Genomic DNA, 24,259 nt, shown 5'->3' with positions numbered 1-24,259 from the left:
CATGTGGGGTTTTCACCCAGTTTCCAGGGCTCCTGTTCAGTGGCCGTGGAAAGGGGCGTGGCATCATCCCATCAGCCAACCTCCCCTCTCTAGGCTCTGGAACTGAGCCCGGCCTTGTACTACAAGACCCAGCACAGTAGGATCCTATAGAGGCAGAAAGGGAGGAAGAGCTTTCACAGCCAATGCTAGCCTCCACCTCCTCCCCTGACAAGGCCAAGTCTCAGGAGGGGGCATCACCTCCCCCTCCCCCTGATGACTATAAAGCTCATCAAAAGTTGCTAAAGAGGGTGGTCTTAAATCTGGGAATACATGTGGAGGTAGTGAAAGTGTCCTCACATAGCCTACTTGATATTTTAGCTGCTGTGGGCCCTTCAAAAGTAGCCTTGCCTCTCAATGAGGCCATTATGGACCCTGTGAAGCCCTTATGGGAGACCCTCACATCCCTTCCCTCCGCATCTAAAAGGGCTGAACCCTGTTCCTGCCCAGGTTATGAGTTCCTGTATTCCCATTGTCCCCCACCCCCTGATCCCCATGGTATCTGCTGCCAGTGAGAGAGAAAGACAGAGTCATCAGGGTACAATCCCAAAATGAATGGATTTGGTAGGAAAATTTATTCTGCTGCTGGGTTACAACACAAAATTGCAAACCAGGAGGTGCTGCTGGGCAGGTTTGATTTTAACATGTGGGACTCCATGCAGAAGTTCAAAGACTTGCTCCCTCAAGAGGCTAGGTAAGAGTTCTCTTTGCTAGTGGATGAAGGAAGATCAGTGGTGAGGATCTTGTTGCAAGCTGCTTTGGATGTGGCTGACTCAGCAGGCAGGTTCATGACTTCGGCAGTGGCCATGTGCAAAAGTTCATGGCTGCAGTCCTCAGGACTCCTGCAGGAGGTCCAGCAAACCCTTCAGAACCTACCTTTTAAAGGAGCTTTGCTCTTTTCAGTACAGACTGATGTGAAGCTTCATGTGTTAAAAGACTCCAGGGTATCCCTTAAGTTGCTTGGATTGTACGAGGAAGCACTGCAGGCCATAACAGCCATCCAGTACTCTGCCCTGGCTGCCCATCAGGATCTTCAGAGGAAAAGAAGCTGGGCTTAGATATAGTCACTACCCCCTTCTACCTTGATGTCAATGTCTGCCTCTCCCAGACATCCAGGGGGTTCTAAACAGGTGTTTCGGCAGTATGCTCGAGGACACCATACCAGTTCCTGTGATGCAAGACCCAGTTTCTCCTTTGTTTATAACCTGTCTTTCCCACTTCTTCAGCACATGCTCCTGTATCACCATGGACCGTTGGGTGTTGAGCAGACTGAATGTGTGATAAACCCTCCAGTTTATTTCTACTCTTCCTTCCCATCCTCCCTCCTCGTCCCTCTTCAGAGACCCGTCTCAGGAAGAACTTCTGGCCCAGGAGGTTCAATTTCTCCTTCAGGTGGAAGCTGTGGAAAAGGTTCCACAGAATTTAAGAGGAAAGGGGTTCTACTCCCATTATTTCCTAATCTTAAAAGCCAAGGGAGGTCTCAGATGAATTTTAGACCTGCATCAACAACAGCTCAACAACTATCTCAAGAGAATAAAGTTCCACATGGTCATCCTGGCATCCATTATCCCTTCCCTGGATCCCGGGGATTGGTACGCTGCCCTTGATTTAAGAGAGGCCTACAGTAGAACCTCAGAGTTACGAACACCCTGGGAATGGAGGTTGTTCATAAGTCTGAAGTATTTGTAACTGTGAACAAATTGTTATGGTTCTTTCAAAAGTTTACAACTGAACAGTGACTTAATACAGCTTTGAAACTTTACTATGCAGAAGAAAAATGCTGCTTTCCCTTTTTTTTTTAGTAGTTTACATTTAACACAGTTACATACTGTATTTGCTTTTTTTGTCTCTGCTGCTCCCTGATTGCATATTTCTGGTTCCAAATGAGGTGTGTGGTTGACTGGTCATTTCATAACTTTGGTGTTTGTAACTCTGAGGTTCTGCTATATTTTCATAGTTCAATATACCAAGGACACAAAAGGTTCCTCAGATGTGTAGTGAAACACTCGCACTTATCTATTCACAATCATCCCATTCAGCCTGTCTGCAGCTCCGCAGGTGTTCACAGAATGTCTGGCAGTAGTGGCAACCTTCCTGACGAAGTTAGGGGTGCGGGTCTACCCTTATCTAGGTGAATGGCTGGTCGAGAGTTGGTCCAGAGTCGGTCAAGGGCTCAGGTAGCGTCCAACATTTGACTTGTCCAGTTGACTTCAAGGCCCTAGGCCTTCTGATAAATATTGAGAAATCCACCCTCACTCTGGCACAGAGGACAGAGTTCATTGGGGTGCTGATCAACTCTACTCAGGCCAGAGCTTACCTTCTAGAGGGATGTTTCAAGTCAATCAGATCCCTGATAATACACCTCAAGGGTCAAGGGGTGTAGGGCCCCAGAATATCTAGGGATGGCCCTGGGTAAAACTTTTTAAAATTAGGAATAAAATTTCCCCTTTGTCTGTTGCTCTCCAGAGAAGGAGACATGAAGCAGCAATGCTGTAAGCATGAATGCTATGTAAGGCTTGAACCTGGTATAAAAATTCATGCTAACCCTAGATGCTTTTGTTTGCTTGTAACCTTTAAGCTAACCATCAAGAAAGCTATTTTGAGTGCTTAATTTTTGGAATTGCTCTTCTAAAATCTAGCAAAAGCCTAAAGTTCCAGATGTATTTCCTTCCTTTTTGTTTTTAATAAAATTTACCTTTTTTAAGAATAGAATTGGATTTTTGGTGTCCTAAGAGGTTTGTACATGTTGTTTGATTAAGTGGTGGCAACAGCTAATTTCCTTTGTTTTCTTTCTCAGCTCTTCCCTGGCACGGGAGAGTGGGGAGGGCTTGAGGAAACCCCACAGGGAGAAATTCCCAAGTGCTCCTTCCTAGGTCCAAGGGTTTTTTTTGCATTTGGGTGGTGGCTGCGTTTACCAAGCCAAAGTCAGAGAAAAGCTGTAGCATTGGGAGTGTCAACTATTAATTTTTAAAATGCTTGCAGGCCCCCACCTTCTGTACTCAAAGTGACAGAGTGGGGATTCATTTTTCACATGGTGGCAGAGCGATGGGATCATTTTGAACCAGAAGCACAGACCACAGGATTTTAAAAGGACACATTTTTCTTTTTGGCTGCTTGAAAGCCAGAGAGTTTTTTTTAATTTTATTTTATTTGCTGCCTGAGGGGAAACAGGCAGGCCAAAGGATTAGCCTTCAAAGCCAGGGAGTCCAACAAGCAGTTTATTTTTTGTTTAAATATTTTCTAGCTTTGTGGCAACAAATTAGTTGGACTAGAGTAGGGTAGCCTGTGCATGAGGTTGAGGTCAGGCATGGAAACCCTAGAGTGACTAGTCTTCCCAAAGCAGCACGCCATGGAGAAAACAGATCCAGATCAAGCCCAGACATCCAGCTCCATGACAGAAATGAAGGGAGGGGATGGGGAACTGGGAACTTCCCAGGAGGGAAGGGTCAGCCCTTCCCCGACCAAGATCCAGGTGCCAAGCTGGAGGGATGGCCTTAACCAAGACCAAGTTCTGACTGTGTAGGACAGGGATTTCTTCCTACAGATGATGCTCTTGGAAGTGGAGGACAAAAGGGAGGCAAAACGCTTGGAGTTGGAAGTGGAGGAGAGGAGACGGGCGAAGCGCTTGGAGGCAGAAGCAGAAAGAGAGGCGAAGTGTTTGGAGGCGGAAATGCAGGTGAAGCACTTGGAGGAGGAGTTAGAGGTGAAGCACTTAGAGCTGGAAAGGGCTAAGCTGGGTCCACCAGGTAACCCTAACAGTCCTTCTCCAGGTACCGCTCTCCATTCCAAGAAATTCCCCACATACAAGGTAGGCAATGATACAGAGGCTTTCTTGGAAAATTTCGAAAGGTCTTGCCTTGGGTACAACACCTCTATAGATCAGTATATGGTGGAGCTGAGGCTGCAACTCAGTGGACCCTTAGCAGAGGTGGCAGCTGAAATGCCTAAAGAACACATGAATGAATACGGCCTTTTTAAACAAAAGGCCAGAATTAGAATGGGACTAACACCCGAGCATCCCCTTTGGCAGCTCAGAGCCCTAAGGTGGAAACCAGACCTGGCATTTTCCTGATGCCTACCACACTGTAAAAAATTGGGATGCCTGGATATCAGGAGCAAGTGTTAAATCTCTGGAAGATCTGTCTCTCCTAATGCAAATGGAGCAGTTCCTACAGGGTGTTCCTGAGGAAATAGAAGGGTACATCCTAGATGGAAAGCCAAAAACTGTAATAGAGGTGGGAGAGATCGGAACCAAATGGGTGGATGTGGCGGAGAAGTAGTAAGCTAGTAGCAGTTGGTGCAGATACCAGAAAGGGCAACCGGAGATGACACCCCACCATCGGGGTCAGCCCAAAGCCCCACCTTGCAAGGAGGAGCCCTCCACACAGCCAGGGAGACACCAGGTGCCCTCTCATCCCACCACCCCACTCTCCAACCACCCACCTCACCCCAGCCCACAGTCAGCTGGGCGATGCTTTAAATGTAATGAGCTGGGGCGTGTGAAGGCCAACTGCCCCAAGAGCATCAGCTGACTACAACTCATCACCCCAGAGTCCCACCAAGAACCTTCAGGCCTAGATGTCTTGCAAATACCCCCAGAACGAAGAGAAACTGTGAGTGTGTCTGAGAGGAAGATTACTGCATGCAGAGACACTGGAGCACAGATGTCAGCTGTCCACCAATCCCTGGTGGACCCCAAATTCATCGACCCAGAGGCCCAAGTGATGGTGCAACCCTTTAAGGCCAACTTTTAACTTGCCTACAGGCAAGTCGTCTGTCCAGTACTAGGGCTGGTCAGCAATATGGACTTCTGCAATCTATGATGATTATCCCCTTCCCATGCTGCTGGGAGAAGATTTAGCCAACCACGTGAAGCTAACAAAAAGGCTGGGCATGGTCACCCACAGCCAGGCTAAACAGACCTCCACACCTAACTCCATTCCTGAACCTCCTACAGGAACCCAGCCAGAGGTGGTGGAACGAGACTCTGGACAAGAGTCTATGGCAGCAGTTGAAAATCCAGTTCCTGGAACCCAGCCAGAACCAGCCCAAGGATCAGAACCTGCAGAACAGTCAGCACCAGAGCCTGTGCTTTCAACCCCACCAGAGTCAGGGGAGCCAGCACCAAAGGGCGCCACAGAGCCTGCACCTGTAGCAGTGGTTAGACCAGCACAAGAAGCTCAACTGGAGCCTGAAATACATCCTAGTGCACCAGCGGAGAGCAGTACATAGTCAAAGGAAACAACTCCATCACCTGCATCCCTTCCAGTGGGACCAAGTCCACAACCCAGCGAGGAACTAATTCCTCCACCCTCAAGGGAACAGTTGCAGGCAGAGCAAGAAGCGGATGAGAGACTCAAAGGAGCTTGGATGGTGGCATGGAGCGACGGACCATTTCTCAGCTCTTCTAATATGTCCAGGTTTGTTATACAAGGAGAACTCTTATACAAGGAGACTCTTTCTGGTTGCACAAGAAGAAATGGCATCCTCAGAGACAGTTGATAGTTCCAACTAAGTATAGGGAAAAGCTCTTGAGCTTAGCCCATGATCATCCTAGTGGCCATGCTGAGGTGAACAGGACCAAGGACCATTTGGGAAAGTCATTCCACTGGGAGGGGATGGGCAAGGACGTTTCTACCTATGTCCGGTCTTGTGAGGTGTGCCAGAGGGTGGGAAAGCCCCAAGACCAGGTCAAGGCCCCTCTCCAGCCACTCCCGTCATTGAGGTTCCATTTCAGCATGTAGCTATGGATATTCTGCATCTTTTCCTAAGGAGACATCCAGAGGAAAGCTGTACATACTGACTTTCATGGATTTTGCCACCCAATGACTGGAAGCAGTAGCTGTAAGCAACACCAGTGCTAAAAGCATGAGCCAGGCATTGACAGACATTTTTGCCAGGGTAGGTTGACCCTCTTACATCCTTACAGATTCGGGAGCTAAATTCCTGGCAGGGACCATGAAACATCTTTGGGAAGCTCATGGAGTAAACCACTTGGTTGCCACCCCTTATCACCATCAAACAAATGGCCTAGTGGAAAAGTTTGATGGGACTTTGGGGGCCGCGATACATAAATTTGTGAATGAGCACTCCAATGATTGGGACTTAATGTTGTAGCAGTTTCTCTTTGCCTACAGGGCTGTACCACATCCCAGTTCGGGATTTTCACCCTTTGAACTTGTTTATGGCCATGAAGTTAAGGGGCCATTACAGTTGCTGAAGCAGCAATAGGAGGGGGTTACATCTTCTCCAGGAACTAACATTTTGGACTTTGTAGCCAACCTGTAAAACACCCACAAAAACTCTCTAGCCCTTGCTCGAGAAAACCTACAGGATGTTCAACAAGAGCAAAAGGCCTGGTATGATAAATATGCCAGAAAATGTTCCTTCAGAGTAAGGTGACCAAGTCATGGTCCTAAAAGTGCTCCAGGCCAATAAGATGGAAGCATCATGGGAGGGGCCATTTATGGTCCGAGAGCACCTGGGAGCTGTTAATTATCTCAGAGCATTCCCAGACTCTACCTTAAAACCTAAAATATACCACGTTAATTCTCTAAAGGCCTTTTATTCCCAAGAATTCAAGGTTCTGCCATTTACAGCACAGGAAAGAGACGATGGTGAGTGTTCTGAAAGAGTCTACTATGACGGAAAAAGCAACAGTGGCATGGAGGAGGTAAGCCTTTCTATGACCCTTGGGTGTAAGCAGCGACAGCAAATCCAGAAGCTGTGCACCAGTTTCATGCCAATATTTTCAGCCACCTCAGGATGGACTGCACGGGCATACTGCTCCATTGACACAGGTGATGCTTGCCCAATTAGAGCCCAACCCTACCAGATGGCTCCTCCAGCCAAAACCGCAATAGAAAGGGAAATCAAGGACATGTTACAGATGGGTGTAATCTGCCCCTCTGAGAGTGCATGGGCCTCTCCAGTGGTTCTGGTTCCCAAACCAGACAGGGAAATCCGCTTTTGTGTGGACTACTGTAAACTAAATGCTGTAACTTGCCCAGAAAACTATCCAATGCCACACACAGATGAGCTATTGGAGAAACTGGGATGTGCCCAGTTCATCTCCACCTTAGACTTAACCAAGTGCCACTAGATGACCCCGCCATGAAAAGGTCAGCCTTCATCACCCATGTAGGGCTGTATGAATTTAATGTGCTCCCTTTTGGACTGCGAAATGCACCTGCCACCTTCCAGAGATTGGTAGATAACCTTCTGGTTGAATTTGGGGAATTTGCAGTAGCCTATCTTGATGATGTGACTATATTCTCAGATTCATGGGCAAAACACCCGGAACACCTCCAAGCTGTCTTCCAGCGCATAAGGGAAGCAGGATTAACTGGTAAGGCCGGAAAATGTCAAATAGGCCTAAACAGGGTAACGTACCTTGGACACCAGGTGGGTCAAGAAACTATCAACCCCCTACAGGCTAAGGTAAATGCTATCCAAAATTGGTCTGTCCCTAAGTCAAAGAAGGGGGTCCAAATCTTCTTGAGCTTGGCCAGGAATTACCAACGATTTGTTCCACGCTACAGCCAAATTGCCACCCCACTGACAGACCTGACCAGGAAAAAAAACAACCAAATGCAGTTCAGTGGACTAAGAAGTGTCAGAAAGCCTTTAACCAGCTTAAGGCGATCCTTACGTCTGACCCTGTACTGAGGGCCCTGGACTTCAACCAACCGTTCGTCGTAACCACAGATACATCTGAGCATAGTGTGGGAGAAGTTTTAATGCAGGAAGGACCAGATCAACAATTCCATCCTGTCGTGTTTCTCAGCAAAAAACTTTCTGAGAGGGAAAGCCATTGGTCAGTCTCAGAAAAAAGAATGTTACGCCACTGTGTATGCTCTGGAGAATCTACCCCCATATATTTGGGGACAGCAGTTCCACCTGCAGACTGACCATGCTGCACTGAAGTGACTTCACACAGTCAAAGAGACTAACAAAAAACTTCTATGGTGGAGTTTAGCTCTTCAAGACTTTGATTTTAAAATACAACACATTTCAGGAGCCTCTAACAAAGTGGCTGATGCACTCTCCCGGGAAGGTTTCCCAGAATCAACCGGGTAAAAATGTCACTACATTCTAAGTCATTGTAGTCCTTGAAATCAGGGGCAGCTCCAGGCCCCAGCATGCCAAGCGCGTGCTTGGGTGGCATGCCGCGGGGGGCGCTCTGCAGGTCGCTGGAAGGGCGGCAGGCGGCTCCGGTGGACCTCCCACAGGCATGCCTGTGGAGGGTCCGCTGGTCCCGCAGCTCGCGGGAGGTCCACCAAAGCAGCAGGACCAGCAGACCCTCCGCAGGCATGCCTGCGGGGAGGTCCACCGGAGCCGCCTGCCGCCCTCCCGGCGACTGGCAGAGCGCCCCCCGCAGCATGCTGCCCTGCTTGGGGCGATGAAATGTCTAGAGCCACCCCTGCTTGAAATATAAAAAGTACTGTTTAGTCCTTCATGTAATTATTAGTAAAATTAGAGGTGCACATATCTTATTAACTCTGTTTCCTAAACCTCCAGGAAGAAATCCCAGCTGGTGTGGACCCAACCTGAACCAGGCTGGCCAGCACCGTCTGTGATTTGGGGGGCATGTGATAAATGAAATGTGTTGGGAGGGGGAGCTCCCTTTGATGGACACCCAGTCAGCCAGTTAGCTGTAAAATCCCTCTTGGTAGCTGTCCTCTACTTGCTTTACGTGTAAAGAGTTAAAAAGTCCTCCAGGTAAAGGAAAATAAAAAGTGGGCACCTGACCAAAAGAGCCAATGGGAAGGTAAAACTTTTTAAAATTGTGAAAGAAACTTCCCCTTTGTCTATTGTTCTCCAGAGAAGGAGACACGGCGCAGCAATGCTGTAAACAGGAATGCTGTGTAAGGCTTGAACCAGGTATAAAAATTAATCTTCCATACCTAGAAGAAATCATTGGACAGAGGATGTTTAAATAGATGCGATTAGGTTTATTTTTGTGCATTTTTTAAGGCTTGTGGACTCCTCTGTGCTAACCCCAGATGCTTTTGTTTGCTTGTAACCTTTAAGCTAACCCCCAAGAAAGCTATTTTGGGTGCTTAATTTTTGGAATTGCTCTTTTAAAATCTAGCAAAAGCCTAAATTCCAAATGTATTTCCTTCCTTTTTGTTTTTAATAAAATTTACCTTTTTTAAGAATAGAATTGGTTTTTTGGTGTCCTGAGAAGTTTGTGCATGTTGTTTGATTAGTTGGTAGCAACAGCTAATTTCCTTTGTTTTCTTTCTCAGCTCTTCCCCCCAGGGTTTGTGTATGTGTGAAAGGGCTTGAGGATACCCCATAGGGAGAAATTCCCAATTGCTCCTTCCTCAGTCCAAAGGGTTTTTTTGCATTTGGGCTGGTGGCAGCATTTACCAAGCCAAGGTTAGAGAAAAGCTGTAATCTTGGGAGTTTAACACAAGCCTGGAGTGGCAAGTATTAATTTTTAAAATGCTTGCGGGCTCCCACCTTCTGTACTCAGAGTGACAGAGTGACAGACCTCTCAATCGTCAATGACAGTTTGGTCTTAGAGGCATCAGCACTAGGGTGGGGAGCTCACCTGTGGCCCCTCAGAACTTAAGGCCTTTGATCTCCAGAGGAACTTTCAGTCCACATCAATGACAGGGAACTCAGAGTGGTTCGCCTAGCATGTCAGGCCTTCCTGCCCCACATTATGGACAGAAACTAGTTTGTTCTCACGGACAACACTGTAACCATGTTTTATCTCAACAGGCAAGGAGGAGCTCGCTCTTCCCTTCTTTGTCAATAAGCGACTCAGCTATGGGGAGTTTTGCATGGCCCATTCAATCAACCTCAAGGCCTATTACCTTCCAGGAGCACAAAACAAGCTGGCAGATCACCTCAGCAGGTCTTTTCCCAGTCACTCCGAGTGCTCCCTTCACTCTGATGTGGCGAGAGATGTTTTCTGGCATTGGGGGACTCCCCAGATAGACCTATTTGCAACTAGGTACAACAGGAAGTATCACCAACTCTGCTCCCTCCCAGGCCACAGACCAGGTTCTATCATGGATGCTTTTCTGCTACCATGCATGGGACATCTTTACTATACTTTCCCCTCTATCCCTCTTGTGCACAGAGTACTGCTAAAGATCAAGTGGGACCAGGCCCTTCTTGTTCTGATAGCCCCAGCATGGCCCCACTAACACTGTTTCTCATAGGCCTCTCAGTGTCAACTCCAATCCTGCTTCTTTTACACCCGGACCTGATTTCTCACGGTTGGCTGCTCCACCCAAACCTGAGCTCCCTTCAACTAACAGCTTGGAAGCTCCATGTCTAAATCCCAGAGAGCACACTTGCTCTGAGCAAGTTTGTCAGGTTCTGTAATAGAAACCCCTCCACCAGGGCTACTTACCTTTTAACGTGGAAGTGGTTTTCTCTCTGGGCGTTTCAACAGAGAGTCTCACCCACACAGTCATCCTTACAAGAAATACTTGAATACGTGAAACAAGAAGTCTTCTCAATCCTCTATCAAGGTTCACCTTGCAGTAATATCACTTTCCACCCCTGGGTGGATAATTGGTCCTTTTTTCCAATGATATATATATACGATTCTTCAGAGGCCTAGAAAGATTATATCCTCAAGTAAGAGAGCCCATTCCTCCCTGAGACCTGAACTTAGTCTATTCAAACCTTATGGGACCACCATTTGAACCTTTGGCAACATGGTCTTTATTATACCTCTCCTGGAAAGTAGTTTTCTTAGTGGCTATCACTTTGGCCAGAAGAGTCTCGGAGCTCCATGCCCTCATATCAGAGCTTCCATACCCAGTCTTCTTTAAAGTTAAGGTGCATTTATGTCTTCACCCTAGTTTCCTCCCAAAGTGTTTTTGCAATTCATAGCAATCTACCTACCTCTCTTTTACCTGAAGCCACATGCAAATAGGAATGAACAACATCTTCACTCACTGGATGTTAGACAAGCCCTAGCTTTCTACTTGGGGCTGGTCTACACTGGGAGGGGGGGAGCGATCTAAGATAATGCAACTTCAGCTACGTGAATAGTGTAGCTGAAGTCAAAGTATCTTAGATCGATTTACCTGTCGTCCTCACAGCGCGGGATCGACATCTGTGGCTCTCCCTGTTGACTCCGCTACCGCCGTTCGCACTAGTGGAGTTCCAGAGTCGACGGGAGTGCTTTCGGGGATCAATATATCGTGTCTAGATGAGACGCGATATATCGATCTCCAAGAAATCGATCGCTATCCGCCGATACGGTGGGTAGTCTAGACATACCCATAGACAGGATTAAACCATTCTGAAAGTCCACCTACCTGTTCGTAACTGTAGCTGACATGGTGAAGGTCTCCCAATCTTTTCACAGACAATTTTGTCATGTACAGTATCACTTCATGTAGTCGTACTTGTTATGATCAAGCAGCTGTTTTGCCACCAGCTAACCTGACGGCTCATTCCACAAGGTCACAAGCATCCTCAGCAGCATTTCTAGCACAGATCCCTATTCAGGACATAAGTAAAGCAGCAACCTGGTTATTGGTGTACACGTTCTTCTATTACACCATCACTCAACAGTCCAGAGATTATCCCAAATTTGGTCGAGTTGTTCTGCAGTCGGTGTGTCAATGAATTCTGATCCCTCTACCTAGTCAACTGCTTGGGGGTCACCTAGAGTGGAATACATATGTGAACTCACTGGAAGAAGGAAAAATGGTTACTAACCTTCTGTAACTGTTGTTCTTTGAGATGTGTTGCACATGTCCATTCTATGACCTGCCCTCCTACCACTCTGCATCAGAGTTTTCTGGAAAGAAGTAACTGAAGGGGAGCGGGGTCATCTGGGTGCTTTATACCGGCGCTATAGAGGGTGCTTGAACTGCCCCAGTGGGTCCCACTGTGGGAAGAAATTTCTGGCAACTGTGCTTTGGACACATGCACATCTACAGTGGAATGGACATGTGCAATACCTCTCTAAGGCCACGTCTACACTACGGGATAAAATCGAATTTGCTAAAATCGGTTTTATAAAACTGATGATATAATTTCGATTTCTTGCGGCCACACCAGGCACAGTAATTCGGTGTTGTGCGTCCATGCTCCGAGGCTAACGTCGATTTCTGAAGCGTTGCATTGTGGGTAGCACTTCCGTAGCTATCCCATAGTTCCCGCAGTCTCCCCCGCCTCTTGGAATTCAGGGTTGAATGTTAATGGTCGCGGGGGGTTCTGGGTAAATGTCGTCAGTCATTCCTTCCTCCGGGAAAACATCACCTGACAATCCTTTCGCGCCGTTTTTCCCTGGATTGCCCTGGCAGACGCCATAGCACGGCACCATGGAGCCCGTTCAGCTTTTTTTTTTCCGGCACGTATGTGTACTGGATGCCGCGGAGAGAGAGCGATACTCCAGCGCTACACAGCAGCATTCACTTGCTTTTGCAAGATAGCAGAGATGGTTACCTGTCGTTCTGTACCGTCTACTGCTGGAGAAAACTGGCAATGAGATGACGGTTATCTCTCCCTCTCTGTACTGTCCGCTGCTATCATGAGTGCCCTGGCTGAAAATTTTTGAAAGCAAAATTGGGATTGACTCACTTGGCAATGAGTCATTCCTCCCTTATGGTTTCTAAAAATAGAGTCCGTCCTGCCTAGAATAATAGCAGTGTAATAGAGATCCAGTGTATCAGAGAGCACAGCTGCTCCGTGTCAGTATTCACAGGGGTTGCCCCTGCAAGAACCGCACCCGTTGCTTCCTCCTCCTCAACCTCCTGGGCTACCGTGGCAGTGCCCTCCCCATTTGTGTCATGAAGTTGTAAGGAATACAAGAATAGAAGCAGAGGACTTGTTAGTGAGATAAATGAGGTGGGGGGAGGCACTTGGAGGCAGCCTCCCGGGGCTATGACAGTCCAGGCAGGACGGACTCTATTTTAGAAACCATAAGGGAGGAATTGACTCATTGCCAAGCGAGTCAATCCAATTTTGCTTTCAAAAATTTTCAGCCCCCAGTTTCGATGATGAAGCTGGTTATTAGCCGTTCTGTCCTATCTACTGGGAGAACCAGGAATAATTGCCTCTCGATATTAGCATATTCAGGCAGGGTTCTCGAGATGGTGGGCAGTCCTTCTGCACCGTCTACCACCAGGGAGGGGGAAGGAGAGGAGCGGTAACTGCTTTCACTGCTGTAGCTCCCATCTACCAGCAGCATTCAGTACACACAGAGTGACATTGAAGTAGTCAAGGAATGATTTCTTTCCCTTTTTTCACGGTGGCGGGGGGAAAGAAACTGAGGAGCTGTTCCCTGAACCACGCCAGACACTGTGTGAACCTACAGACATTGGGAGCTCAGCCAAGAATGCAAATAATTTTAAGAGACTGCTGTGGACTGTGGATAGCTGGAGTCCTCAGTACCCCTCCACCATAGCGTCCATTTGAGTCTCTGGCTTCCCGTTACGCTTGTCACGCAGCGCTGTGTATCCTGGAGTTTTTTATTCAAACGCTTTGGCATTTCGTGTTCTGTAACGGAGCTGGATACAACAGATTGTCTCCCATACAGCGATCAGATCGAGTATCTCCCGTACGGTCTATGCTGGAGCTTTCTTTGGATTTGAGACTGCATCGCCAGCTGTGCTGATCAGAGCTCCACGCTGGGCAAGCAGGAAATGTAATTCAAAAGTTCGCGGGGCTTTTCCTGTTACCTGCCCGCTGCATCCGAGTTCAGATTGTCCAGAGTGGTCAGTGTTGCACTCTGGGATACTGCCCGGAGGCCAATAAATCGATTTCCGTCCACACTAACCGTAATCCGAACTGTTAATATCGAATTTAGCGCTACTCCTCTCGTCAGGGTGGAGTACAGAAATCGATTTAAAGAGCCCTTTATTTCGATATAAAGGGCATTGTAGTGTGGACGGGTACAGCGTTAAATCGATTTAACGGCCATTAAATCGATTTAAACGCCTAGTGTAGACCAGGCCTAAGATGGACAGTTACAGAAGGTTAGTAGAAACCCTTGTTTATTCTACACCCGTTATGCTCTAGCGCCATCTAGCCAGCTTCTACGGTAATGCACTCCCTTGGAAGGCCCCAATTCAGCAAAGTGCTTATTAAATATATGTTTAAATCCTATTGCGGTCTGTGGGATTTAGGCACAGATTTATAGTTATGTATTAGCTTAAGTGCTTTGCTGACTTCTGGGGCCCCATCCTATAAACACTTATGTATGTTACAAGAGTTGTGTATAAAAATAAATATGTATATGTGTGTAGGCACAGGAAGAGACCTGGTCAGAAGCCAGAATTTCTGTTCCGTGGGAAATGCTGACATTTCTGGGGGGAAACTCGTTCCAAATCCAAATAAGAAGCTGAAATATTATAACTCCCCATGAAAGAAAACTTCTGATTCAGGACCATCAGCAAGTTCTGTTTGGATCATGTCAAATTGCTTCATTTTATGATCTCAGAATGTTTCATTCTGATAAGGTATGTCATTTTGACTTTATCATTTTGATTCATTTCATTTAGACTTTTTTATTATTTTAACATTTTAATTTAATATATTTAATATTTGATACAATAGTGGAACAAAATGAATCCAAATGACAAAGTCAAAATTACACATTTTTACTGTATTAAAAAATGAGATATTTTGCTGTTGGGACAAAATGAGAATCCCATAAAAAATTCATTGAAAATTTGCCACAAAACATTTTGATTTCAGCTAAACTGCATGTTTTGACAGAACACTATTCCATCAAAAATTTTTCAATCAAGTGCTAATGTCTAGTTGGTACATACTGTACATAAAGTTTGCCACCTAGTGGGCTGTATGAATAATAGGATCTGTTGCATTGTTCATTCGCTTGAGGTTCAATAAAGTTGTTGTTATGATTGTGAATGGCTTCCTGCGGGCAGCTCTTCCTGCACATGTTTAACTTTACCCATGTGAGGCCCACTGAGATCTAAGGGCTCATGGGTGTAAGTGTTTTTATACTCAGAGCCCCAGACCTGTCTGTGCCCAATCCAGAGCTCTGCACAAACTGTGTGGGTATGGGAAGCAGTTGTCTCCATGCCTGCATGGACTATAGTGGAGCACTGCATCCTGTGAAAGCAGCCAGGTTGGAGTCACATTATAGTGCAAGTCCCTTTTAAGGAGTGTGCACTGTTCTGCCTGCAGGGACAGGAGGAGTCTTGTTGTCGCAATCCATCTTCCTGAGAGAGGATGTAGGTCAGATGGCAGTTATTTGTGTTACAGTATCACTCCAGAGGCCCAAATGAGATTGCCCCCCCCCCCCCACTTGTGCCAGGTGCTGCACAGACCGTGCCTGAGATTAGGGCCTCCCCTTGTTCCGGGTGCTGTACACACCCCAACTTAGATTGGGAGCCAGTTCTACTGATCAGTGCACAGATCCCACCTGATATATGGGCCCTATTATGCCAGGTGCTATACAGAACCTGCCAATCTAGGTCAGGATCTGTGCAGCACCCAGTGTGATGGGATGTCTTCGTATAGGAACCTGCACAGCACTTGGCACTAAAGATGCTAGTGTACAATAAGTAGCAACAGCTGGATCATTGCTCCTAGTCTGGTGAGGGCTGGAGACCAGATACCAGAGTAGATGGGTCATCGGTCTGATCTGTTGCAGCAGTACCTCTGTTCTTATTTCCTTTTGTTTATTTCTGTCCCACATAGGGTTGCGGACAGCTTGGTGTCCTGTGGTGCAAACTTCCTTTGTGACAAAATCCACCCTGTGCTGGGCAGGGCTGTCAGCCTCCTGATTCCTCATGAAATGGCTGAAACTGGCTTCACGGGGGAGCTGGAAGTCACGCCAGCTGCCGCGCTGTGCCCCTGCCTGAAGCTGTATCCCAATCAGCCTGCTAAGATTGCTGCTGTCTCCATATCCTTTACCAGAAGAAATATTTCCAAATGGGGCTGACCAGGGCTTCAGGGGGCCATGGGCCTGCTGCACGGAGGTGAATGACACCTGAAAGGGATGCTCGAAACACAGGAGTCGCTTCATCAGGAGCCACGATAGCAGAGAGCAGTTTAGCCCACAGCTGTGTGCTGAGCATCGGGCCTTTGTATTTGTCCAAAATGCTTATCTGGCCCCCACCACTGTGGTGTCTGAGCACCTGGTACTCTTTACTGTACTTATCCTCCCAATCCCCCAGGAGGCAGGGCAGTGCTATTATTCCCCAGGTTCAGCTGGAAAACTAAGGCACACAGAGGCTAAGTGACTTGCCAAGGTCCCCAGTGCAACTGTGGCAGAGCAAGGACTTGAACCTGGGTTTCCCGAGTCTCATTTTAGCACCCTCTCCACTGCAGTGTTCTTCCTCTTAGATAGGTTCCCAAGCCAGCTCATCCTATTGCAATTTTCACTGGTCACAATGAACAGAGGAGTCAGTTTTAGCTCTTGTGGAGCTCTCATTGATCTTGAGAGGCACTGAGGTGTGGATCCAGCACCCTTCAGGGTTAGGCCACCCCGAAAAAGCTGCCACAGAGAAAATGTGCTGGGTGAAACTCTCATGTGCTGTGGAGCAGGCCAGATAGGGATGTAAGAATGGTCCTTTGGGCCTTAACATCCACTATAATGTAAAGAGCCAGCAGGTCTCCACAGGGGCGGCTCTATGTATTTTGCTGCCCCAAGCACGGTAGTCAGGCGGCTTTCGGCGGCATGCCTGCAGGCGGTCCAACAGTAACCTGGATTCGGTGGCATGCCTGCGGGAGGGCCGCCAGTCCCGCGCCTTCCGCGTACCCGCCGCCAAATTGCCGCCAAAGCCGCAGGACCGGCGGACCTCCCGCAGGCATGCTCCGCCCTCAGGGCGACCGGCAGGCCGCCCCCTGCAGCTTGCTGCCCCAGGCACACACTTGCTGCGCTGGTGCCTGGAGCCGCCGCTAGGTCTCCAAAATCACACTGCTCCTGGAAATTGCTGTACCTTGTTGCATGTAAGAACACTAGGACTGAAAGATCATGTGTTTACAAGGGAGAGCCTCCCGCATAACTGCAGGAGAGGGAAAGGTGTTTGTTGCACTCAGATTTCTTTGCCTTTAAGTCTCACGGTGGTTTCTTCCTTAGCCAGCAATACATATTTTTCTACGACCCTGCGGGTCTGCCCATATCATTCTATGCAAAGGGGAAATCATCATTGTTCTTCAATGACCCATCAAACTTAGCAGAATGGGAGAAGTACAGCTATAGTGCAACACTAGACTCAGATCCAGGGGAGGAAGAAGGTGCTGTCATTCTCAAAGGCAATTGTGTAGAGCTCACAGATCCCTACCCAAGATCGGGGCCCCACCATGCTGAGTGTTCGACAGTCCCCAGCCAAGATCGGGGCCCTGTTGTCCTGGGTGCTACACAGATCCCAACTGAGATTGAGCCTCCATTGTGCTGGGTGCTGCACAGATGCGTAGTTAGAGCTTCCCATATTGATTGACTCAGATCTCAAGACAAATCAGAATTTGTCTGTTGCCAAAGACAGAGAAGAGAGGGAAGGTACGTGTACACCGCAAAAAAACTCTGCGGCACCAAGTCTCAGAGCCTGGGTCAACTGACTGGGGCTTGCAGGGCTCACACTACAGGGCTAAATATAGCAGTGCAGGTGTTCAGGCTTGGGATAGAGATCAGGCTGTGAAACCTGGCAATGGGAGTGGGTCTCAGAGCCTGGGCTCCAACCCAAGCCCAATTATCTACACCAGTGGTTCTCAAACTGTGGGTCAGGACCCCAAAGTGGGTCATGACTCCATTTTAATGGGGTCACTAGGGCCAGCATTAAACTTGCTGGAACCCCTGGCAGAAGCTGAAGCCTGAGCTCCACCCCTGCCCTGGGAGCGAGGCTTGGGCTTTGGCCTCCTCTTTCCCGCACTTGGGGCAGCGGGGCCTGGGCTCCACCCCCACCTGGGGTCATTTAGCAACTTTGTTATCAGAAGAGGGTCACGGCGCAATGAAGTTTGAGAACCCCTGGTTTACACTAGTTTTGGCCCCTTGCCTCAAGCTCGAGTCAGTTGACCTGGGCTCCGAGACTGGCTTTTTTTGTGGCAGATGTACCCTCGGGGCAGGGCTGAGGAGTGAAGTGGGGGGCCTAGACAGACAGGCACAGGCTTCTAGTCTGTCTCCTGCTACTGACCTTAGGCACGTCCCTTTCCTCCTGGTGGCTTTGTTTTCCCTCCCCATTTTTGGGGCATGGACTCTCTCTCGTGTGTCTGTGCAGGGCCTGGCATGGCAGGGGCTGCAATCTGAGTCGGGGTCTCTGAAACACCGGCACGACTGGGTCCGGATCTTGAATGGTGCCTCTAGGTAGCACTATCATGCTATTAAATAGCAGTAATAACCAGTGGCCATTATTAGAGGCCCTTCTTTCTCCATCATGCCATTTTGTGGCACTGAGAAGCACCCTGTGGCAGCAGGATCACAAAATTCTTTTAGGTACCTAAATGAGGGTGAGATTTTCCTGAATGCCCCTCCCTAAAATACTGAGCAAACCATGCCATTCTCCATCACCCATTTGAAACATTTCCCAGCATGCACCGTGGTGCTTTCCCCCACGCTGCACCTTCATGCATAGCGGGAGCTGCCTGTGAACAGCCTCAAAGCCACCTTGCTGTCCTTCCACCCTTATTAGCCCCCCATTTGTTGTGTACTGCAAAATGTTCCCCAGGGGCTGTGCAGCTGGTGAGCTGCGAGTGCTGCTGAGTGTGCAGATTACAAGCATTTCATTGGTTCCCTTTGCTCTTCCTGTCTCTTGGTTTAATTCTGCCGGTGGCTATGATCTAACATCAAGGCTTTATCTGCTCACCCAAGTTGTGCCATGCCTGGGTAGTTAAAGTGGTGCAGCCCCCTAGTGTAGACACAATTATACTGGGACTGATGTGCTTTTGGACAGTATAGCTATTCCCTGAACTGTACCAGGATAAGGCACCTTTATCTTGGTATAACTGCATCCACACTAGAAGCTGTCCCAGTATAACTAGATCAGTTAAAAATATCACCCCCTGGCATTGCTTATAGCAGGAGAAAGGCTGGGTGTAGACCTGGCTGTTGACTGCAAGCTCTTTGAGTCAGGGAACAGTCTCTTTGTTCCATTTGGACAGGGCCCAGCAGAATGGGGTGCTGGCCCATTTGCACTACCACAGTGCAGCCTCAGTGGGATCTGAGCTGTGAGAAGTCATGGGTGCTGACCGCCGTCCTGGCAGCACTGCACTCACATCATGAAGCCATTTGCCTAATCAAAGATGGCAGCACTGGCTGTGTCTCTGTATAAAAACACTGCTTGATGTTCCATTGCCCCCGCAGATCAAGTGGACCCAGATGTCAGATATAAACTTCACTGGGACGGCGGAAGCCAAGAAGATGATCCAGACACTTGGGAGCAGACGCTGCTGCTCTTCCTCTTTCTTCACTACTCAGATCAGTTTCAAGATAAGCCACTTTACGATTTCTGTATGTATAAAATTACTTGACTGTTTTCTACGGCAACATCCCAGCCCAAATCTTGGGCTTGTCTTCCCGTAGAGGCTGGAAACAAAAACTGCAGCGTTGTATATGATTAGTTCGTAGAGCCTCCAACCAAGATCTGGGCCCCTATTGTGCCAAAAGCTGACTGAGATCAGTGTCCCAGCATGCCAGGTGCTGCACAGACCCCACCAAGATGGGGGTTCCTGGCGTGGCAGGCACTGCAGCGGCTGCAGATGAGATGGGGGTTCCTGCATGGCAGACACTGCACCAGCTCCAAAGGAGGTAGGGGTCCCCAGCGTGCTGGATGCTGTACAGACCCAGTGCAGTGCTACGGGGCACTATGCTACTGGGAACATGAGAGAGCCCTGTTGCAGGGCTGCCCAGAGGATTCAGGGGGCCTTGGGCAAAACAATTTCGGGGGCCCCTTCCATAAAAAAAAGTTGCAATACTATAGAATACTATATTCTTGCGGGGGCCCCTGCAGGGCCCAGGGCCTGGGGCAAATTGCCCCACTTTCCCCCTGCTCTGGGCAGCCCTTCCCTGTTGCTGTTGCAGGGTTTGTGCAGCACTTGGAAGGACAGGGCCCTGCTCTCACTCAGGATCTGTGCAGCACCTGGCACACTGGGGACCTGGTCTTGGTTGGATCCTCGGGGCAACCCTGTAACATAAATAATAACTGATTTGCCTTTGGGATTTGACCTGTTTTTTGACTCTTTGGATCATCATCGCCTAAAAATGACTCTTCCCTAAGCAAACCAAACCCAATGTAAACGAACCCCGAACTGTTGTGATTCAGGGACCCGGCGCATGATTGCATCCCATATGGACCAGATTCTCCTGTGCAGCCAGGAGACAGTGAAGCATGGAGTCCAGGCTGTCATTGACGCAATGCTACAGGAGCACTGCAAGAAAGGGAAGGTAGGAGCTTGCATTGGTATGTGTATTAGGCAGCACAGAACCCATGGATCTGAGATCACAGGGTCAACTCTTCTATCCAGGGTCCTCTCTCCATCCTCTCTGAGTCTGCTGTTGTATCGGGGTAAGTTTGGCTCTTGCCTGCTCTTTCTGTTCTCATTGTTTTATTACTGGGTCTAGTTGGCTTCACCACATATCCTGCAGCCAGACTCCTGTGAACTGTGGTCTCAGGTGATGTTGCCAGCTCAGCAGCGTGGGATTTGGTAAGGACTTGGATTGGAAATGTTTGCGCAAAACTTCAAGTTCCACAAGAAGTGGTGTGGGTGACTCAGCAGGAGCTGCTCCCTCTTCTAAGGGTACATCTACACTGCACGATTATTTCGAATTAGCTTAATCCGATATTACAAAACAGATCTAATAAAATCGGTTTAGCACGTCCACAGTGGGATCACAAAATCGATTGTTTGCGTCCATGGTCCAAAGCTACCATCGATTTCAGGAGCGTGTGGCATGGGTAGCTGTTCCTCAGCTATCCCATAGTTCCCACTTCCGGTTGAGAGCACGTGCGTGATTGGGCAAGAACATCTGCTCTTCACCGCAGCAGCATCGCGTCTGCCAGCAGCATTCAGTACACAGAGGGTGACATTTACAGTACTCAAGGAATTATTTATTTTACTTTTCTTTCACGGTCGGGGGAGGGGAGGGACTGACGAGCTGTTCCGTGAACCATGCAAGACACCGTGTTATTAAGCTACAGACATTGGGCGCTCAGCCAGAATGCAAATGTGCTGTGGAGAATGGAGCTCTAGTCCTCCTTAAACCCCCTCCTTCCCTTCCTCCCTCCATGACCATCCGTTTGAGTCTCTGGCTTCCCGTTACCGGTTGTCACGCACTGCTGTGTATCTGGAGTTATTTTTCAAACGCTTTGGCATTTCCTGTTCTTAACGAGCTCTGATAAAACAGATTGTTCTCACCATACAGCGATCAGATCTAGTATCTCCCGTAGGTTCATGCAGGAGCTACTTTTGCATTTGAACTGCTCTCCACCCGTGCTGATCAGAGCTGGACACGTGAAAGCAGGAAATGTCATTCTAAAGTCTCGGGGCTTTTCCTGCTTACCGGCACTCCACATCCGAGTTCGGATTGCGGACCAGACGGTCAGTGGTGCACTGTGGATACCTCTAGAGGCAATAATGTCGATTTCCGGCCACACGAACCCTAATCCGAGTTATCACTATCGAATTTAACGCTACTCCTCTCGTTCTGGGAGGAGTTCCGAAATCGATTTAAGGAGCCGTTTAACTCGATATTAATGACGACGTCATGTGAACGGGTACAGCGTTAAATCGGTATATCGGCCATTAAACCGATTTAAAGTCGCAGTGTAGACCTGGCCTGAGTCAGTGAGCTGCTGCCGGCACTGTGCTTCAGAGAGAACGGCAGGGGAGCCCTCCTTTGGAGTCAGTACTGAGCCCAGTGTGGCATTAGGGCATTCTATGCTCCATGGAACAGTGCCAGGCTCTCAGTGAGGGGTGCTGTCCTCTTGGAATTAGTCCCAACCCCAGTTCTCTAGGGCTGTGCTAGGCGATGCTGTACTGCTGTGGGTAACACCATCTGAAAGATACGTAAACCTGCTAGATGGCAGGGTGTTTTTCCTAGGTGTCGGGCTGATCCCCCTAGGTGCTGAGCCAATCCCAGTAGGACCACATCCCATTCCGCCCCCCTCAGTTTCCCCACCACAGGATTTGCCTTGGTTTTCTGATCCGTCCCTGGGTGGCCAGGTGGAGGGGTGTCGACGGGCATGGAAATGTGCAGTAAAATGTGGTTTGTCCTTCCCAGAACCAGCAGAGGTTGAAGCTATCCCTGCCCATCATCCTAGGTGCCATTTCCAGCGTGGTGTCCAGCAGCACTAACAGCCAGTTCAGACGGGAATGTCTGCAGAGTTTGCAGGTAACTATTGTATATGTGGTGGATTTGTTAGGATACTGTTATAATTCTCCATTAGAGGCAGCATGGTCCAATGACTAGCCATGCTGATTCAACTGGAACCCAGGGCTACTGGGGTCTATTTATGGCTCAGCCACTGACCTGCTAGGTGATCTTGGGCAAGTCCCTTCCCCTCTTGGGACCTCAATTGCCCCTCCCACCTTTTGTCTATTTAGATTGTGAGCTCTTCAGGTGAGGTACTCTATCTCACTATGCGTCTGTGCAGGGCCTGACACAATGGGGCCTCAGTCTCAGTTGGGGTCAGGGCAGCTCCTGGCAAGACAGGGCCCCCAATCTTGGTCAGGGCCTGTGCAGCATCTGGCATAATGATACCAGTTGGAGTCTGTGCAACCCCCAACAGAATTAGATGCTGATGAAAGTGGTAGTCTTCTGGGGCTACTAAAATATTAATAATGTCATGAGAGGAATCACCAGATGGCGCTTTCACACAGTCTTCCAAGTTGTTTTTGTCGCTTGTGAGGAAGTTTTTAGTATTTGAAGAAATGCTGTGATACTAGTGTTGTGATGCCACGGTTCTTGGACAGATGTCATGGCAGGTGGCAGAGAGTTTGCTGTCTGCTCTGTTCTCTGGATTTGGAGGCAACTCTTAGGGCTCCATTGCTCCCCCCACCCTGAATTCTGCTCCCCCTCAGTAGAGAGATGAAAACCTCATCATTAGATGAAGTGCTATTGTAGTGCTTGTAAGGTAAGTGTAGCTTAAGGCCTCTTGCAATCCATGGAGGCATGAGAACTTTTCAAAGAAGAGGTCTCAAGAATCCAAAACACCTTTCCCTGGGTGACTGGATTCTATTAATGTGTGCAGGTTTCAGATACCCCAGAGCTAATGGCAGCCATTCAAACAGCGTTTGAAAATGTCACTCGGAAGCGACTGATGCCCAATGGCACATGCAGCATCACAAAAGTAAGTCGGTTTCACCCTGTGGCTCCCTCTTTGAGGCCTTGTATGCTGATGTGTGTCTATCTGTCACCATACATATCCACCCACTCACCAACTCCATGCTCATGACCATGATATGTGAGAACCTCTTAGTCATCAGAGATAGTAGAGATGGAAAGCTTCTACTGAATCCCATGTGGCCAGAGTCCCTACAGGCTATTCCTGTGGATTGTTCCATCAGAAATGGAGACACTCCACATCAGATCCCATCTACCCCATCCCTCTCTGGGATCCAGGGTAGGATTACCCCCCTGTAAATTATCCCCCAGGGCCTTGTCCAGCCTGGTTTTCAATGCCCTTCAGTCTTATATTAGAAAAATATCTTCATCCTGCTATCACCTGCTTCTGGGGAAAAAAAACGTTACTCTCTTGTATTGTAACTGTTGTTCTGCAAGATATAAGTGTAGACCTCTACTCCACTCAGGTGCGTGTGCACCCAGCACTCAGAAGCCAGAGAACTTTCCCTAGCTCATGCCCTATGTTCCCTTAGTCCTTCCCCAGGCTGTTTAAGGGCTCCAACCCAGTTCCTTCACACCAAACATTAAATGGTAACACTGCGGTGCAGAGGAGACAGAGGGTGGGTCATGGAATACACCTCTTCACCCACATCTCGAAGAACAACAGTTACAGTCCAGGTAGGTAATCACTCTTCTTTGAGCGGGTGCAGACGTGTATTTCACTCAGGGGACTCACAAGCCAAGTTAGGGGGCAGGGCTCAGAGTCTACTTAAAGAAGGACTGCAGCACTTGCCTTCCCACAATTTGCATCTGATCTAGATGCAGCCCTAATAGCATAATGCTTGGTAAAAGTATGTATGACAGACCAAGGAGCTGCCCTGCAAATGCCTAGTATCGAAACATCATTGAGGAATCTGATTAATATTGCTTGGACCCTTTTGTTCAGGCTGTTCTTTAGTGGTATGTATGCCAAGCTCCGCCCTCTCTGTA

At 48.4% G+C, this 24,259-nt stretch overlaps 1 protein-coding gene across 1 annotated transcript in view; it reads left to right on the top strand.

Moving 5' to 3' along the window:
* Window positions 1-24,259, top strand: part of TOP6BL (TOP6B like initiator of meiotic double strand breaks) — a 63,725-nt gene that overhangs the window by 15,443 nt on the left and 24,023 nt on the right. The window contains exons 8-13 of the mRNA XM_075073346.1: window positions 15,691-15,889; window positions 17,079-17,232; window positions 19,292-19,438; window positions 20,250-20,371; window positions 22,208-22,318; window positions 23,178-23,276. Of these exons, the coding sequence (XP_074929447.1) occupies window positions 15,691-15,889; window positions 17,079-17,232; window positions 19,292-19,438; window positions 20,250-20,371; window positions 22,208-22,318; window positions 23,178-23,276 (832 nt within the window). The remainder of the gene's footprint in view (window positions 1-15,690; window positions 15,890-17,078; window positions 17,233-19,291; window positions 19,439-20,249; window positions 20,372-22,207; window positions 22,319-23,177; window positions 23,277-24,259) is intronic.

This window comes from Chelonoidis abingdonii, chromosome 17, assembly GCF_003597395.2.
Source record: "Chelonoidis abingdonii isolate Lonesome George chromosome 17, CheloAbing_2.0, whole genome shotgun sequence".
NCBI lineage: Eukaryota > Metazoa > Chordata > Testudines > Testudinidae > Chelonoidis > Chelonoidis abingdonii.
The sequence above is the reverse complement of the archived record's forward strand: the minus strand, read 5'-3'. Positions and strand labels throughout refer to the sequence as shown.